Genomic DNA, 18,666 nt, shown 5'->3' with positions numbered 1-18,666 from the left:
ACTTCTTCTCCACCAGAACTCATCCACCGCAAGATGGGTACAAACTCCATTTGAAAGATTTTGCTACATTCTTTTTTTTTTTTTTTTTTTTTTTTTTTTTTTTTGCATTTTGAGGAATCCTAATTTGCTTTGGAAATTTGTTATAGATTTTTTTGTGTTTAGATTTGGAAATTTGTTGGGAGAGCAGAGAGATGAGATGAGAACTGATGATTTATCAAGGATAATTTCGTAATTTTTGGAAGAGCCCAACGGATCAAAATCAAAACGCACATAAGTTTTTGTTTATGGACTTCCAGAGCTCCATAAACCCAAACGCGCGTTTCTTCACAAATATAAAATGCAACTTTTTCCAAAAAGTTGCGTTTTATACTTACCAAACACATTTTCGGACTGGCTTTTTTGAAAACGCGCGTTTTGGGCTGAAAACGCCGAAACAAACGGGCACTTATTGAATGTGAATTTTGAAAATTTAACCGTTACTTTATGTTCTTAACATGTATGTCAAATCTCATTCAAATCTAATGTTTTTACTATTCGAATAATAAACTAATTTTTTTTCTGCATAATTTTATATCACAAATGCTTAAAATTTTAACATTTTATTGATGATATATCTATCGATCTTTGATATTCTTGAAATTTTGCAAACATGAAAATATAATAAGAATATGCAATCCAAAATTTAATTTTCAAAAGTCACATCCAATAAAAAGATATCGGTAGAATTTGAAAAATTTTATTTCCAAATTAGTTTGGATACATAATCTCATTTTCTCTCCCATGTGTGTGTTTGTTTTTTAATAAATAAATAAATACTTTTTGGTCTTCTTCAATGATGCATGTCATTGTCACATAATATCCTTACAATTATAATAAAATGTTGGCCCTAAATTCTCATTAGATCTCTCTCATTATCTTTTTCTTAATAATATATAATTTCCATCTCATGTGAGCTTAATATAAATTTTGACATTTCTTTTCTAATTTGAACATTCACATAAAAGGAGCTAAAAATTTAGCTTTTAACAACTCAAAAACTACTTTATTTATTTTAACACCTTACTTTACAATACACCATATATCAAAGTTTTTATTTTTTTACCACTTCATTTTAATATTCTTTATTTATTCTTTTTTTTTTCCTTTTTCTCTATCTTTTATTCTTCTTCTCCATCTCTCTCTTCTCTGCCGCCCATACCCACCGCCACTAGCCACCACTGCCGGTTAAAAAACCATAAAACAAGAATCCACAACCCACTGCCAGCCACCACCACTGAAAAAAAAAAAAAAAAAAAACACTTAAACACAAAAAAAAAAAAAAAAAAAAAAAAAAAAAAAAGCAACTCGCTGGAAGAATAAAAAACCCACTAACTTCAACCGCTGCCAGCCACCACCAACACCACCATTGAAAAAAAAAAAAAAAGCAACTTGCTGAAGAGGAAAAAAAAACCCACAAATTTTAACCATAAACAAGAAAAAAGCAACCCACTGGAGGAAAAAAAAAACCCTCAAAACTTCAACCACCGTGAACCCACCATAACCCATTCCAGAATCAACCCAACCACAAACCCATGAACCCATAGTCACCCATAATCACGGTTGAACCACCGAGACCCACAGCCATAATTGAAACCGCTATGACCCACAACACAGCCAAGAGAGTGAGAGATGAGAGGAATTTCGAGAGTGAGAGATGAGAGGAATAAAAATATGAGGAAAGGAAGGAGGTGGTAGAATAAAGATGTTGGGTCTGAGAGGGAGGAGAATAAAGAGAGAAACGTTGGGGAGAGTGAGAAAGAAATGAGTTTTTAATTGTAGGAAGAGGGATGGTAGTATAAAAAATTGAGTTTTATGTTTAAGTTGATGCTACAGTTAGCTGTTATAGATAACAATTTACTGTAGTTGAAAGCTAAAAAATTTTAGATGTAGCTACTTTGGGGAGTATGAGAGTGAGAGATGAGAGGAATAAAGACGTTGGGTCTGAGTGGGAGGAGAATAAAGAGAGAAAATGCTGGGGAGAGTGAGAAAGAAATGAATTTTTACTTGTAGGAAGAGGGATAGTACGTAGTATAAAAAATTGAGTTTTATGTTTAAGTTGATGTTACAGTGAGCTGTTATATATAACATCTTACTGTAGTTGAAAGCTAAAAAATTTTAGATGTAGCAACTTTGATGCATCTTGATTTTCATGATTTGAGTTGTTAAAATAGATTTTTAGCTTTTGTTACATCTTTGCTGTGAGTGCTTTTAGTTTTTAAAATTGTTAATTTTGTACTAGATAAAAGGGATAAAATAAAAATTAATGGCTGCAACTCTATAGTGATATATATATATATATATATATATATATAGAACTCTAAACTTTATTTGGTTTATGTTGATATATTAAAAAAATTAATCTATAAAACACTTATTTTACTTATTAACAAAACATTTTTTTTTGGTTAGGAAATAGATTAGCACTTCAACTTATATTTTTTTCTTGCTCAGCTCATGATCGAAAAAGAGAATGATTTGGCTAGTCCTAAGCATGATAAATTGTTGCGTGACATCTGCAACTCTCTCAAGCCAGTATACTACAACGAGCAGTGCTACATTGTTCGGGAGGGAGAGCCTATGGATGCGGTATTCTTGATTACAGACGGCAGTGCATGGGCCTTTCCAAGCAGCAGTAATGGTGAAGGAACAGGAACTGCATCCCGACATGCTGAGCGTCTTGAAGCAGGTGACTTCTTTGGAGAAGAACTTTTTGAATTGGTTAGTGAACCTTACTCCGCCAACATGTTCAATCTACCCAGAGTTCCCATTTACCCAAAATCTCTCAAAACCCATACAAAAGTGGAAGCCTTTGTTCTAATGGCCAACGACTTTGCATTCGTGGTTGAAGAAAAACTTCTGAATCCAGCAGAGCCTGATGATATTGTTGAATGCCCTAAGTGTTGGTGCTTCAAGAAAATGCCAGAATTTAGCAGTACCTGACACTGTTGTTGCAAAGAAATGGTTTGTACTGATGTCTTTGTATTATGTTTGTTTTTCTAGTGATGGAGGTGCTACTTGTTTGGACTTTGGATTCTCAATGGTAATGGTAAATTTAGGAAAGAGACAATGTGTGCGATTGGATTGAAATGAAAAATTAAAATTATTTCACTAGTTAATTTATTTTTACTACTATTCATAGTCTTCACTGTACTTTTTGGCACTATTCATGAGCCACACAGTATCATTTTAATTAACTTTTACCTTTATATATAGTATTTTCAGCAATAATTTTTCAGTTTCAGCAAAATAAACAATATCTAAACACACCCGTACGTTTGAAATAATAAACAGTTTGATGCACACTATTAAATTCAGTAAGGATTGTGTAGAACCTTATATTTGCACCTTTTGAGTCAAACTAGCTTGTAACCGTGTGATGAATTTGGATATCTATATGATAGGATTCAATTGGGACGAGTTAAGCTTGGACTTTTTGTTGGGGTGGGGGGGGGGGGAGGGAGGGAGATTTTAAAAAAATAATAATATATTATTACGTATTAATTTTACTAATTTTGTTTTATAAAATTATACTTTGACCCTCATAATAATATCATTGATTCTTTTAAGAATAATATACTAATATTGTAGTCACAAATTTTTCTATAATATTTTTACTAATTGTTGAGATAGCAAATTCTTATTAATTCGTATCTAAGCCTACCACTTATGTCATTTTTTTAGTTACCAATAACTATTCACCACATCATTAATTTATGGAAAAATATTTGTATCTTTAACATTTTCCTCATTTTAAAGGTTATAAAAAATTTATAGATCTAAAATTTAAAACAAAATATACAAGCCAAAAATAAAAAAATTAGCACAACAACAAAAAATACCGATAGCAAAACAAAAAAAAATTAAGCCCAACCAACAAATTTTATCCAAAACAAATAACCCGGTCCTTCAAAAAATTTTAAATAAAATAATTTTGTCCTTGCTTGTCAAAAAACACACGCATCAAAGACAAAACACAAACAAAACAAAAAAAAAAATCCTTTATATCTATACAGTACATAAGCTGGTGTAAATGAGGATACCGACTTGGCTACATCTTGGCCCTCCACATGGACAACTTTGAGTTACAAAAGCAGGGACTTTGGTGAGGGGAGCTGCGCCTTTGGCTTGTGCCAATAGCGTGAATGCCATTGGAGGAAGAGAAGTGTGCAGTCTAGCATGGACACCTAGCACTACCATGAGAGGGAATTCAGCCCATGATGATCAGATGTTGCAGGACACCTCTCATTGGTTAGTACGAGTTTGCACCACTGCCAAGGACACTTGTGATCCCACACCGGGTCTTTCTTTTGGGTTTCCCTAAAAGCTATGGAAAGTACGTCTTGGTCTAGGGTGAACCATGGTGAAGTGTGTAAATGGAGTCGTCATCTAAATTAGATCTAACAACCTTAAACTTAAATTCATTAATGGACAAAACGTACGTTACACCTTTCAAGTTTCAACAATGTATGGTGCTTAATTAATAATGGTTGAATAACTAGACATTTACAAACCATCTCCAATATCACAACATTCAAATAGACTATTGGTCCAGGTAAGCACCAATGCAAGTAGTCATTATAACGGTTATTTCAAAATAACAAACTGCTTTTGCTCCCTTGACTCGGATATTGCACTCCCAAAACATAAAAGCTAAAAGTCGCCTAAAATCATATAACTCAACCGGATGGTGTCTCTTGGTGTTTCTAAATAAGACATTTAAGGGGTTCAAATCTGATGAATTCTCTTTCCCCAATTACTTATTTATTTATTATTATTATTATTATTTTTTAAGTTATACATATGCAGTGGTGAGTATGCAAAAATATTTAAAGCTATTTTTAATTTTTAGGATCCAAAACATTTTTTTTTTTCAATAATTCTTAGTTATTTAATACCTCCACAATTTTTTTTGGCTTCCCTCCTTAATACCCCAATTAATTATCCTCGCCCATTATGTTATTCCTCTCTCTCCACCAAACAGGATCATTTGCCTTTTTTTTTTTTTTTTTTTTTTTTTTTTTATCATAAGATATGCTACATTCACAAAAATTTCACAACAAATCCTAAGTAGCAAGTGTTAAATATAAGATTCACTCTGAAACAAAGATTGCAACAAACGACACCATTTATGATAAAAGATTGGCCCAAAACTGTATCGTTTTGTTGAAGGACACGTGCATGGATAAATCTTTTCAAAAGATCACACATGAAATAACTAAATCACATGATGTCGTTTTACTAAAGGCTGTGCATAGATCAAAACACGACATCTTTTCTCTTTTTATCTTTTTATTTTATTTTTTTATTGGTTTAATCTCAAGATCCCTTTGTTTTCCTTTCCATAAGATTTTTTGTGTTTGGTTCTACAAAAAATATTTTCAAGTTTTGGTTACATTCTTGAAAATGTTATGGAAAATATATTTTCCACTATTTTCTTATCTCTCAAGCACATATTTAATAAAAAAATAAAAATTTTAAATTAAAAAAAAAACTGTGATCGGGGACTAGTGGTGGCAACCAGGGACATTAGTAGAGTGTAGTGGTTGGATGACAGACAGTGGGAGGTGGGGCGTGTTTGTTTGGTTGATAAATTTTGGGTGAGGGGGAAAGTGGTTTATTGAAAATGAAAGCATAAATTAATTTCTGCCATAAGTGCCTTTGTTTTATGGTTAAGCGGGAAACAATTTCCGATTGATCAACATTTTTTGTCGCTCCAAACATCTGGGAAGGCGAAAAATATTTTTCAGAAATCAAGTTATGTCGAACCAAACATAAAAATCTATAAATTCTACTCCTCTGGCAGAGGACTTGAAACCTAAACCTCCTCTCCTTTTCTTATTTTTCTTTCTTTTATTTATTTATTTTGAAAAAAAAATGTATTACTAAACTAAACATATATATTTCAACTCGACCCATGCACACCTCTTATAAACCTAAATATCTAAATATAAAATGAAAAAGAATTTTATTTTTGAAAAGGAATAAATGTTTTTACTAATATATATATAAATATAAATATAAATATGCCAATGTTGGCACCATCAAGGGACTAGCCAATGTCACCGTGCTAATTGGAGTTCAATTTTACACTACATGTTGGTCCAATTTTTTAATTTTTGTGAAAAGTGAATTATTGAGTACTAAATTCGAAGAATTTAAATCCAATTAAATTCTAAATTATATATATAATGAGAAATTGTTACATATTTTTAAAATTTATGATTTAAAAAATGTGTAGGCTAATACTGTGTATAGTTTAAACCTCTTCTAAAAAATATATAATTTGAATTGTGCTATTGCAATTATTTTTAATTATACCTATGTATATGCATGGAGTTACACACTAGTTTATAAGTAACTAAAACAGTTAGTTTTTGTTACATTTGTATTTTATCAATAGTTCTATGAATATGACATTAAAAAAATCTGTGAATAAATCCAAAAAAGATTGGAAATAAATTCCAGTCTTAAATCCCTGCCTTTTTGTATGAGCGGCTAAAAAAAGTAATATTATAATTTTGTGATTAATTAAATCCAAAAAGACCAGAAATAATTCCCCATTATAGAAAAAAGTTTTTTTTTAGTAATACAACAAAAATTTATAACAATTCATAATTTATAAAATTTGAATCCAAATATATATTTAAATGTATATTTCGAATCTATTAAGTAACGATCTATATATAAGACTATATATTTACTTATTTTATATAAACACGTAATATGACTCATATAAGAAAGTGACCAAAACTACACACGGACCGATTTTCTTAGTTGTCACGTAATAATGAGTTGATATAAAATAACTCCAACATATTTGAAGCCCTTTTTTTTTTTTTTTTTTAACAACATTTTTAAATGAACATTCACATTATATATGGGACACTATATTGTGGTGAACTATGTGAAAGCCGAAGATGTTAGGAAATTGTTGTATAGGAAGACTTGAAAGATTGACGACTGGACTTTGCTCATTTACTAGCACGGCAGAAGTTGACTTTGACTATGACTTTGTAGTATCTGCATGTTCATCTCCACCTTCACCTTCACCTTCGCAATCTTGTAATCCTATAACAAACCCAGTTTCGGCCACTCTTGTAAAATGCGTTCAACTTGAGTTTATCAGGTACCATTTACTTTTTTATGAATACAAATGTTATTTCTCTCCATGGGTATACATACATATTTACAACTCTTACTTTTCCTTTTGCTTCTGCGGGAGAAAACTTTTGTTTTATGGCGCACACACTTGGGAGTTTGTTCTTGAAAAAAAATGAAAAATTGTTTGTATTTTTTGTCTAATCTGTTTTCCATTTAATTATCCAGGGATAAAAATTCTGATTTTCAAGTAAAGTTTTCTGGGTCTATGCAAGTATGGATCGTATGAAGGTTGTCGCCACTGTATCACTTGTTATTCATAATCTTTGGAATCAACTTCGGAACGGTGTAAGGTTCGTTTCTTTGGCTCAGTTTTTGTGTCGCCAATTTGAACCTCTGAATCGTTTCAAATTAATTAATCATAATTTTTTCACTGTTCACAATTAGCTAGTTTGGTTAGTTGCAGAAAAACATGGTAAATACTCCTTACATTCTTGAACTACGTAGGCCATGTCTTATTTTTCTAGAAGACAAAATGGTTAGTTGTAAAGTGAAAATATAAAAATAAAAAATCAAACTTGGTAGGATGGGACTCTTGTGAATAAGGAAGCATCGACCTTCAAAGAAACTTCCTTTCAACTTAAATACTATTCAAAAATCGACCCTTCCCACTCTCGTGACTATCACTTTTCTTTTCCCACTCCTCATTGTAATTTATTTTCTACGCACCTTATCTTTTTTGTCTTCTTATTATTCGAGAGTTCTATCACTCACACATAGATCGCTATATTTTCTTCACCTTTCATAATTTGCTACATCACAATTAGAGCAAAAAAAATTGTGTAATAATTTGTGATTCTAGATTTTTTTTTTTCCTTTTTATTATTTCATTATCAGCGTCTCATAAAACCCTTTCACACTCTCTGTTCTCATCTTTCTCACCTTCTTTAGTTTAGCCCTCTTTGACCTTCTCGCCAAATCTAGCAAAATTTCTCTCTCAAAGTCAAGTGCTAAGCAACATATCACCTCCATACCCACTCATTCCCATGATCAACTAAGATCAAGTACAGAGAAGTCGAGCTGATGAGGCCATCTCTTTATTTCGACCTGGAACTAGTATTTCGGCCGGCACACAAGTTCTGCAGTTCAAGCCAGTGCAGGTCGGAATTTGAAGTGAGACGTACCCCAAATTTCAGATGATTGATCTACCCACCCGCTGGAACGGCCGCAGAACAACATGAAATTCAAAACTCTGGTTACAACAATGGGAGGGAGAATTTGAATATTTTAGCATTTTCCTTGGAAACACAAAAAGATGCAAGTGGCAAATTTTTTGCTATAATTTGATGGTTAAAATAGAATAGTTGGATTTGAACCTTGCTTATTTTATTTAAAAATATTTTAAGGTATTAGTTGAGATTTAGGACTCTTAATAATTTTTTTTCTCCTCTACTTAAGCATTGACACTTTTTTTTTTTTTATGGAACTTAAGCATTGACGCTTGACAATTACATTTTTCCTTTTTTTAATTTTTTGACCTGAAGTTTAAACTATTTAGCTACTTCTAAATTAGTTACTACTAATATGGAGTCATCGATGTGTTTGTAAAACAGTATCTGTTTCCTGTGAATTTGGATTTGAGAGGTTAAATCCGGTACCCATTTGCATATTTAAGAAGGAAACGATTGGATTGGGGCCAAATCCACCAAAGGATTTAAAACCCAAAATCCTTAGATTTTAAATAATGTCCAAACTCTCGGAACTTAAGTCATAATGTAGGTTTTGAGTGTGTTTTAATCATTTTGAAAGTTTAAAGATTATTTTGATAATGGGATTAAAGATTATTTCGATAATGGGAAGGTTTGAGAACATTTTGAGTTTGGTCTTTCACTGACCAAATTTTATGTTTGCCATGTATTTGTTCAGTAATTACGATATCGAGAGGCAACCTCACAAGGTCAAGGATGGTGGTGGTGATTCAGCGTCAAAAAGAACGAGGACAAAGACAATTATTGACCCGCATGGAAAATTCTTACAAAGGTGGAATATAATATTTGTATTGTCGTGTGTGATCGCAATATTATTGGATCCCTTGTTCTTTTACCTGCCCGTGATCAATGGAGACAAAAAGTGCATTGAGTTAGACAAAAAGTTGAGGACCAGAGCTCTCTTTTTGCGATCATTCAACGATATGATTTACCTAATGCATATCATATTACAATTTCGTACTGGTTTTATAGACAAGAAACTTCAGAAACTTGGAAGACCTGCGTTAATTACAGATTCTTGGAAAATAGCTCAGAGGTATTTGTGGCCATACTTCCTATTAGACCTTCTAGTTATTCTTCCCATCCCACAGGTATACTTCTGTTTAACTATAATGTTTATATTGAGAAATATTATTTTCACCTCATGTTGTAATTATGCTAACAAAAGAGCGTTCACACAGATTCACATCCATTGCATGTTCTTTATATTAGCATAGATTCACTTGTAATGACTATAACTGTCAGTAAAAAAAATTAACATGATTATATATTTTGAAAATTTAGACGTTTGATTGTATTTTTTTTTTTTATAATATTTTTAACATTTATGTCAAATTTTGTACAAATTTAATAATATTTACTATTCGATTTATAAACTTATTTTTTATGCATATATAATTTTTGACTACAAAAATTTGATGGATAATATAGTTATTGATATTTGATCTTCCAAAGATACTAATGATATCTCATCTTATGATATTAATAAAACTCCTTACAATTAATATTCTCTGCCATGTTCTAGACGTTGATCTAGACTTCTATCTATTAAAATTCTTCCCGTGTAATAATTTTCTACCACAATTTGATTCATATTTCATCACAACAACGCTGATTTATCCAATGTGACTAGACGTACGCGCAAATTTTTTTTAATATTTTAATTTTTTTTAATTATTATGAGGCATAGATGGTTTTATCAATTTCCATGAATTGGCTTGGAGGAATTGTTTTCTAAACTATATTTTCTTATGAACTTTTTCCCATTCTTAATAGAACATAGTGATTGCTTTTAATTTTTAATTTTTAATTTCTAAAGATAAGGAAATAATAAATTACCTCTTTTATAAGAATTGCCAAATTAATTTTTCAACAAGGAAAATAATTTTCCTTCAATACTAAAAAACTTCAAATAGTCTATTAAGTGAAAAGGAAAAGTTTTAGACAATTTTCAACTCAGAATTATCTTTAAATTAACATTGTCCTGTGCATAATTAGATTTATCCATTAACTCTAAACACTAGCGTAATCTTTCAGGTGGTAACTTCATGGATTTTTTCAGAAATGGCACAAACGAAATCTTCAAACAAAATAAAGTTGTTCAACTCTTTTGTTCTGTTACAATATGTGCCAAGAATTCTCCCAATCTACCTATCCTGGAAGAAATTGATAAGAAGTAACGAGAAAATTGAAAAAACCATATGGTTTAAAGCTACACTGAACTTCTTTCTGTATCTCCTTGCTGGCCATGTAAGTTTGATTACATATACAGATTTTATATAAATTTAATCTTGACAATTATCGAATTTTATTTATGTTTTGATGATACATTTGATAAAAATTTAGCCTTTGAAGGAACAATCCTCGGCAAATCTTAATTTTATATTGCAGTACAATATAAATCATAATTGTCAAATGCTATTATTTTTATTATTATTTTAGTAGTAGTAGTAGTTTTAATTTTTGCAATTACACGGATTAAACCTCTAGTGCAAACGTCTTGAGAATTCTCACTAATCAATACCTTGAGCATAACAGGTTTTTAAAATTGGTAGCCTAGCATTTGTTTTGGAGAAGACAGTTGTAAACCAATTATTCTATAGTAGAAGATTTTATTGAGGTAGGTCCTGTGATTTTTTCCTTCTCATTTGAGGGATTTCACACAACAATTTGGTGTCTTGATTGTGAGTTTGCATGTTGAATGTTTTTTTTTTTTTTTTTGTTAATTATTGTGTTTGGATAGTTTTACTTGGAATACTTATTGAATTTGCACAAAAACTAAAATTAAAATAATTTCTTTGCATGTGTTGTTTTTATTGCTATTTTTCCCAACAGTCTATACGTAATAGCACTTTATATATCTAACAATATGTGATCCCATGGCTTAACTTCAAAAGTAGTTTTCCATTGGTCATGAAAGTTTAGAAGAGAATCTATTTTTTCCTTTTTAGAATGATTATTAATTATTACTTCTTTTCTTTTGTTTTTATTGTTTAAAACAAAAAGAAAAAGAAAAGAATCATATAAAGGAATTCAGCAAAAGTTTTATTTAATATATGTTTGGGAATAACTTATCTAACTTTTTTTTTTTAATTTTTTCCTGAAAGTGTACTAAAATATATTTGTATTTTGAAAAAAAAAATGATTTTTTTTATAAAAAAATGAGGTTTTAAAAAGTTCTACATAAAAGCTAACTTTATATATATATATATATATATATATATTTAGAATGGCATAAAAACTAATAAACTAGTTCTAAACATACATTTAATTTCTCTCTTATTGTTAGGACAAAAAACTTTACCTTTCAACTAATTGAAACCACTGTTATTGTTGTTTCGTTATAATATTTGCAGAATATAATGATGTTTAATGAGATGCTGGTGTTTTAGGTATTGGGAGCCTTTTGGTATTTTTTTCTCTACTCAACGAATGACAGCTTGTTGGCATAAATATTGTGAAAGACATACTGGATGTGTCCAAAGTTCTTTCAACTGTGACCTCACTGAAGGAAATCACACATTTCTTAATAATGTTTGCCGTATAAATAAACCAAATACAAAGCTATTTGATTTTGGAATATTTCTTGAAGCCCTTCAGTCTGGTGTGTTGGAATCCAAGGATTTTCCACAAAAATTATTTTACTGTTTCTGGTGGGGCCTGCAAAATCTGAGGTTTGCACACAAATTAGACTCTTCTGTTTCATATTAAGCAACTCTTAAATTTGAGGTTTGCGTTGTCGAGTCATACTTTGTGCCTTTAGTTATAATTTTTCATATTAGCATCTCATCTCATATATTGTAGTTGTGCCTGTTTTGCAGTTCACTTGGTCAAAACCTTCGTACAAGTAACTATATTTGGGAAAACTGCTTTTCACTTTCCATTTGTATCTTGGGCTTGTTACTGTTTCTCTATTTTTTGGGAAATTTACAGGTTAGTACCCAATGCCCAAGGTGTTTTCTTCTCTTATTTACATTCTTTTTAAAAGGTTTAACGCTTTTAGTTGTACAATTATGAATTGAAAATAGTTTAGAGAGAAATGGAGGGTGTATGTTTCTAGATAGGAAGTAAAGGAAATAGATACTTACATAACATTGCCTCAATCAAATGGGGTTTTGAATTTATTTATTTTTTTGGTTATTTAGTAAAAACCCAATGAAAAATGGTACAAGTAGTACAAAAGTATTAACGTAGATAAGACCCTTTCCACATTAAATTCTTCTAGTATCACAAACTCACAATTTTTGCCATAATTTTCTTATATGGCAAATTTGACTAGATTTATGTAATTTTTACATAAGTTTATTACTTTTTATTCACTAATCATAATCACATGGAGAGTCATAGTAAAATGTTTTTTTTTTTTTTTTTTTTTGGTACTAGATTTTTTGTTCCAATTCCTCCAAGCCTCACCAAGGAATTTCATAAACCAGTCAATAATTTATCATCGTTCACAAACCAAGTCCTAATGCTATTGTTTTTCAAATTCCGAAAAGGGAGAAGTATTACTTAACTTGAAGGTTGATCTTAGGTGTTTCTCAACTTTAGGGCAATAATTTAGTGGCACAATGTGATGCTCTAAAATTGTTTTTTTTTTTTTTTAATATAAAAAAAAAAAAATTAAATGGATACATTCTGTTATATATATTAGGCAAATTGAGCTCACGTGTAGAATTGGCAGATGTATATGCAGTTGGAAACTTCAAGATCAGAAGAGGTACGCATGAAGATGAAATCAAAAAAACGAACAAAACAAAAGGAACAAATAGAATTGTGGATTTCCAAACACCATCTCCCTAGTGAAATGAGAAAGCCAATTATAGATGACATGAATCAGAGATTTAAAGAAGACGAAGATGTTTACTTGGAGAGCCTTCTTCCTAATCTTCCTGGGGAACTTCAGAATAATGTAAAGGAGCATATTGGCTTAAAGCGACTAAAAACTGTGAGTTTCTTTGCCTCTATAAATATGGTATATAACTATCAAGAGCCTATAGCACAATTAATACTTTTTTGTGTTTCCATTAAAAATGTCTAAAAATCAAATCTTCATTCTCCAACTATCAAATTATAAAAAATATTTGTGTAATTAATTGCCCTCTTAACATGATAACAAAGAATGGTATTACAAATTTCATCCCAAACATTAAAAAAGTTAAACAAAATTAATATAATAATTGTTTTATCATCACAAAAAAAAAAAAAAAAAAAAAAAAAAAAAAAAAACAGCTCCTACGGCTTTATTATAGGCATAAGTTAGTGTAAAACAATAGTTTTTCTCAGGTTTTCGTGGAAATAATGACATGTGAGTTTTGTATGTAATAATAAGATGTTATATTTTGAGGTACTTTTGATTATTTTACATTTAATAGTGTCCACACAATTTTATATCATGTATAAAATGTAGACATTCTTGAAAATTTTGGATATCTAATTTCAAAAACTGAGGATATTGTGTGAAGTTAGTGTAAATTAGGGAGAGTAAAACAATAATTTTCCTATATCATGTACGAAAACTCAAGAAGTCCTATGTAATCTAAATCTATACTCTCGTGTATTGAAATTAATATATATAATTTAATCTAAGAGGTGTTTGACAAGTGTGCGAGCGTGTGTCCTATTTGATACATGTAGATCGAATACTGTAAGAAAAAAATGAAAATTTTGATAAGCATTCTTATTCGATCAGTAATAATTGTTACAAACCTATTCAAACTCCTTAATAAATTCATCTAAATTATTTAGGTAGAAGTGCTTCGAGGAATGGAAGAGCAAATGTTGCGTACGATGTGTCACAGTCTGAAACCAATGTTCCACAGCGAGCACAGCTATATTATTCGGGAGAGAGACCCAATCGACGCGATATTCTTCATTACGGATGGCATTGCATGGACCTATACAAATACAGCCAGCAATAATAATGGCGAAGGAACTGTCCTCACACAGGCTGAGCGTCTTGTAGAAGGTGAGTACTTTGGAGAAGAACTTTTGGAATGGGTTCAGAAATCCACAGCCTCCAGGAACAATCTATCCAAACTCCCCGTTTCATCAAGAACTCTCAAAGCCCACACAAAAGTGGAAGTTTTTGCACTAATGGCACAGGACTTGAAGCAAATATTGCATTCTAAGTTGTCTAGTTTAGGCCCTGAGCAATTGCCATCGGCAGCAGCTTCTGTTGTACAAAAAATCTGGCGCCGCACGCACCCGAAGACGGAGGATAGCGTTGGTGGTTCAACAAAACTTCAGAGTAATGCTGTTGTTAAATCCAAGAAGGCAGCTTCTATTTTACTACCACCTTGTTACCGGCTTACCGCTAATCCATAGACTGATCATAGCTCCAGAAGCGCCTGACACTGTTGTTGCAAAGCAATAGGTTTTTTTTTTTTTTTTTTTGGGAATCAAAATAGAAATAGTTTGTTTTGAAAAGAATATTGTGAGTGTGAAATAAGAAACTTGAGTGATTATAGTAAAATTAGGAAAAGATGAATATGCATGTGAAAAGATAAAATGTTTGATACCAAACTTTATGTTTACCCTTTTACACAAAATGTATCAAATTTTGTACAAATTTGTAAGAAGTGTACAATATTTATCACTTTTTGTAAATATGTATAATATTTGCTATTTTTATTTGTATATAGTATAAATTTATATAATATTGTACTATACCGTACTATGTAGTGTCTATTTGGTAAAAATTATTTTTATTAACTTATTTTATTATTCAACTCACTTTTAATACTAATCATGAGTCTCATTGCACTTTTTGATACTATTTATGGGTCCCACTGTACTATTTTTGCTAACTTTTATCTTTATTTATAGTACTTTCAGTAAAAAAAATTTCAGTTTCAGCAAAATAAGCGGATTCCAAATGGACCCGTAAAAGAAGAATTTATTTTAATTATAGTACAAAGCTTGTAACTCATGGGATGCACAAAATTTGAGTGTCTAATGTTTTTTTTTTTTTTAATTAATGAATAATGCTTTAAAAAAATGGTAGAAATTTTTATTGATAATATATAAAACTATATCCTTTGAGTATAAATCTTTATTATATTGATCGCTTCCATTAAGAAGGGTGGACCACATCGATCCATTCCACTCAAGCGTGGAATAAATATTACATTTACATGCATAACGGGCAAGGGCCCTTTCAACTTGCTTTATAATAGATGGGACACTAACAAAGCTCCACTCACTTTGCGTATTTTGTGCACTTGCCTCTAGGATCTTCAAGAACCATGCCTTACCAGAAGATAAAAATATAGGATTGGTGGTGTTCATAAGTCGCAGTCCAGCTGCAAGAGTTCCTTTAAAAACAATCTTATATACCATAATGTCTTTCACTCGCTACATCAATGGCGCGAACCACAGCTAGCTAGTAACTCATACGCACCTTATTTGGCACAATGAGGGTTCATACATATTGTGTGATATGTATTGTATCGAGTGAAGAAAAAAAAATACATGTTAGAAACTCTATTAAAAAAATGTATAAATTACAACAAAATAGGATAAAAGATGAAGTTGAGCCAAAAAACTATTAAAAAAAATATCGTACTTCTTTGGCACACTAATATCATTTTTTAGTGAAATTCTTTGACATTTTAATTGGGTTTGATTTCTATTAACTCAATATTTTGAATGTCTACTTGGAGGTGGGGAAGAATAAAAAACCCACCTATATTATTCTCTTTTTAAAAATATTCAATTGTCATTCTTTTTTTCTTTTTCTTTTTCTTTTTTGGGGACATTTTTATGCAATTTTGGCGGGCTTTTTCATATGTAATGGGGGGCTTAAGAACTTATTCAAAATGTTTGGGGGCAAAGAAAGCCTTAGGCCTAGGCCTTAAGCCAGCCCATTATGCATTACTATTTAATAGATGGTTTCGAGAGGTTCATTAACAAGGTGGTTCGAATTTTCGTTGAGTTGTTTGATTTGTTTAGATTATGCTTTTTTGTTTAATAATTTTTGATGATTTTTTTTTTTTTTTTGGTCCAGAATTACTTAAACTAATTGTGCATATGAACCGAAAAAGATATAGAATTTCCACTCGAGTTTGGATGCATTAACAATTGGTTCATCTTATTATGCACTTCTAATCATATACTGAACATGGATTTAATTGGGAATTTTGGAATAAGGTTTTGCTGATTTGAAAAGCGAGGTTATGCTACTTGTCGTTTATCCTCGTGTTCCTTTGAGTGCAGCAAGTGGTTCAAAGCGCAACAAGTGCATGAAGACCAACTGCTTTCATTTTTTTAGCAGGATGCCATTGTTGGGACTGTTCAAGCAATAACATTTCCTAAAGTAGATCAGACATGATCTCTCATGCCACCAAACGAGCAACGGAGGCCTCTTGGACTTATTCACTTACATGCTAAATTTTGTAATGCCAAATTATATATGAAAAATTATAGAATCACAATAAAATACAACACTTTTGGACATTCAACAACGGTGGAGCCAGAAGTCTAGGGGTAAAATTGCCCTCTCATGAGAGGGCAATGAGAGGGCAATTGTACATTATCTTTTGGATAAAAATTTATAAGTTTGATCATAGTTGCAAACTTATAAATTTTTATCCAAAAGAAATGTATTAAATGGTTTTTTTCTTTAAAAAGTTGGAAGATGGAAGAAATTGAAGAATTTCTTGGGAATCCTACAAGATCCACTCGTTCATTTTTCTCAAGGTTTTTTTTTTTTTTTTTTTTTTTTTGGAGAGATTGAGTTTTAAATTATGATGTCTACTCTTAATGATAGCTTTTTATCATTAAACCAAGATACCAATAGATTTTTGGTGTATACGAGAATTGAACTTCGGATCTCTTATTTAACCATAAGAGACTTTACCAATTGAATTAATTGGAACCCATGTACATATGTTCAAGTTATATCTAATGTAAAAATTTCGAGGTTGGATACTGAAATGTCAATTCCCTAGCGTAATTTGAACTCTTCTATATTTTGTTTAGACTACCGCTTGCGATTGCTAATTCAAGGTTTTAGTCCAGGATTAGGGTTTTGATTTTCACACTCCACTATTTCACATTTATTTTTATGTGTTAACATGTGAACATTTTCACCTCAATTGTGGAAAAAGGTCATATTCACAACATTTTCATAATAAATTTTAAGTGGTAGGTTATTATTAGTTGTTATGAGTGAGCAAGAAAATAATTTAAATTGTGTATTCAAATTAGAAGTAATAATAACTTATCACCTATGATTTATTGCGTAAATGTTGTAAGCATATTATTTCCTATTGTGGATGTGTATATGAAATAGTAGATGTGAATTGGTGCAAAAGAATATATTCCTTTGGCCTGTTTGGATTAAGGGGAGAGGGAGGAAAAGTAGAGTAGAGTTGGCCGAAAATAGACTTATTTTCAACCAACTCTCATCTACTCTCCCTTCCTTCCTTTCAATCCAAACTGGTTATTAGTCTTACTCTGTAGTCAATTAGCAATCTAAAAATTTAAGCTTATTTTTTTATCATTTGTTTACCAATTTTTTAATTGCTAGGAAGATGCCAAGTTGGACTGTTTTTTGCTACAGTACTACCACATGTAGAATTGCAATATCAAGCTTATAGTTAATGTGCAAATTGCAAATATAAGCTTATTTTATTCATTTGTTTATCATTTTATTTTACTTGGAAGTCGCGAGGTTAATTTTTTTTTTTCTTATGTTTACACTTCCAAGTTCCAACGCACTAGGTTAGTTGGCTGAGTTGAATTTGCAATAAATTGAAACTTTATTAAGTGGTTAGTTAGAAAGATAAATTTAAAGAAAGACTTAAGGTGGACTAGTGCCCATGGAGCTAGCTATATTACTTGGATGTGCATCTTCATTTGCATCTATGCACTCTTAGAAGCCGATGACTTCTGCCTCTTTTTGCTTTGCCTCCCGCTTGTAAAATGCTTCCTAATTGAGTTAATCAGGTTCAATTTACTTCTTGTAAATACACATTCATGTCTCTCTAAGATACATATTTTTTTTTTCTCATCAAAAAAAAAAAAAAAAAAAAAAAGATTCATATTTTAAACTATTAATAGTTTGCTTTAATATTTACATTTCTAAACAGCTAAAATTAAATTATGTTATATGTAATGATATTTGCTTACTTTCCATGTCTAGCTCGAATGAGATTCTTCCCCTTATAAGCGTGGTGTCCATAGTGGCTAATAGGTTGTAGCTCACTAATTTCTTTTCCATTTTTTCAGGGATCCAAAGTCAGAACTTTGTGGTAATGTT

General features: G+C 30.9%; 2 protein-coding genes across 4 annotated transcripts in view; both read left to right on the top strand.

The window, feature by feature from the left end:
* The window catches only part of LOC115968653 (cyclic nucleotide-gated ion channel 1-like), a 33,169-nt gene extending 30,010 nt beyond the window's left edge, over window positions 1-3,159 (top strand). For all 3 annotated transcript variants that reach the window (XM_031088100.1, XM_031088098.1, XM_031088099.1), the window contains one exon: window positions 2,491-3,159. In XM_031088100.1, coding sequence (XP_030943960.1) covers window positions 2,491-2,979 — 489 coding nt within the window. In that variant the 3' untranslated portion in view covers window positions 2,980-3,159. The remainder of the gene's footprint in view (window positions 1-2,490) is intronic.
* A 3,986-nt stretch (window positions 3,160-7,145) lies between these two features.
* LOC115966323 (cyclic nucleotide-gated ion channel 1-like) lies at window positions 7,146-14,797 on the top strand. The gene is made up of 8 exons (XM_031085573.1): window positions 7,146-7,165; window positions 7,366-7,490; window positions 9,064-9,496; window positions 10,443-10,636; window positions 11,798-12,079; window positions 12,227-12,338; window positions 13,087-13,350; window positions 14,151-14,797. Exons 2-8 carry the CDS (start codon window positions 7,414-7,416, stop codon window positions 14,727-14,729), a joined length of 1,941 nt encoding a protein of 646 aa, XP_030941433.1. The 5' UTR covers window positions 7,146-7,165; window positions 7,366-7,413; the 3' UTR covers window positions 14,730-14,797.
* Window positions 14,798-18,666: the final 3,869 nt, after the last annotated feature.

The sequence above is a fragment of the Quercus lobata genome, chromosome 11, assembly GCF_001633185.2.
Source record: "Quercus lobata isolate SW786 chromosome 11, ValleyOak3.0 Primary Assembly, whole genome shotgun sequence".
NCBI classification, from domain to species: Eukaryota; Viridiplantae; Streptophyta; class Magnoliopsida; order Fagales; family Fagaceae; genus Quercus; species Quercus lobata.
Note: the sequence above shows the minus strand (reverse complement) of the source record. Positions and strands in the feature narration are given on the sequence as shown.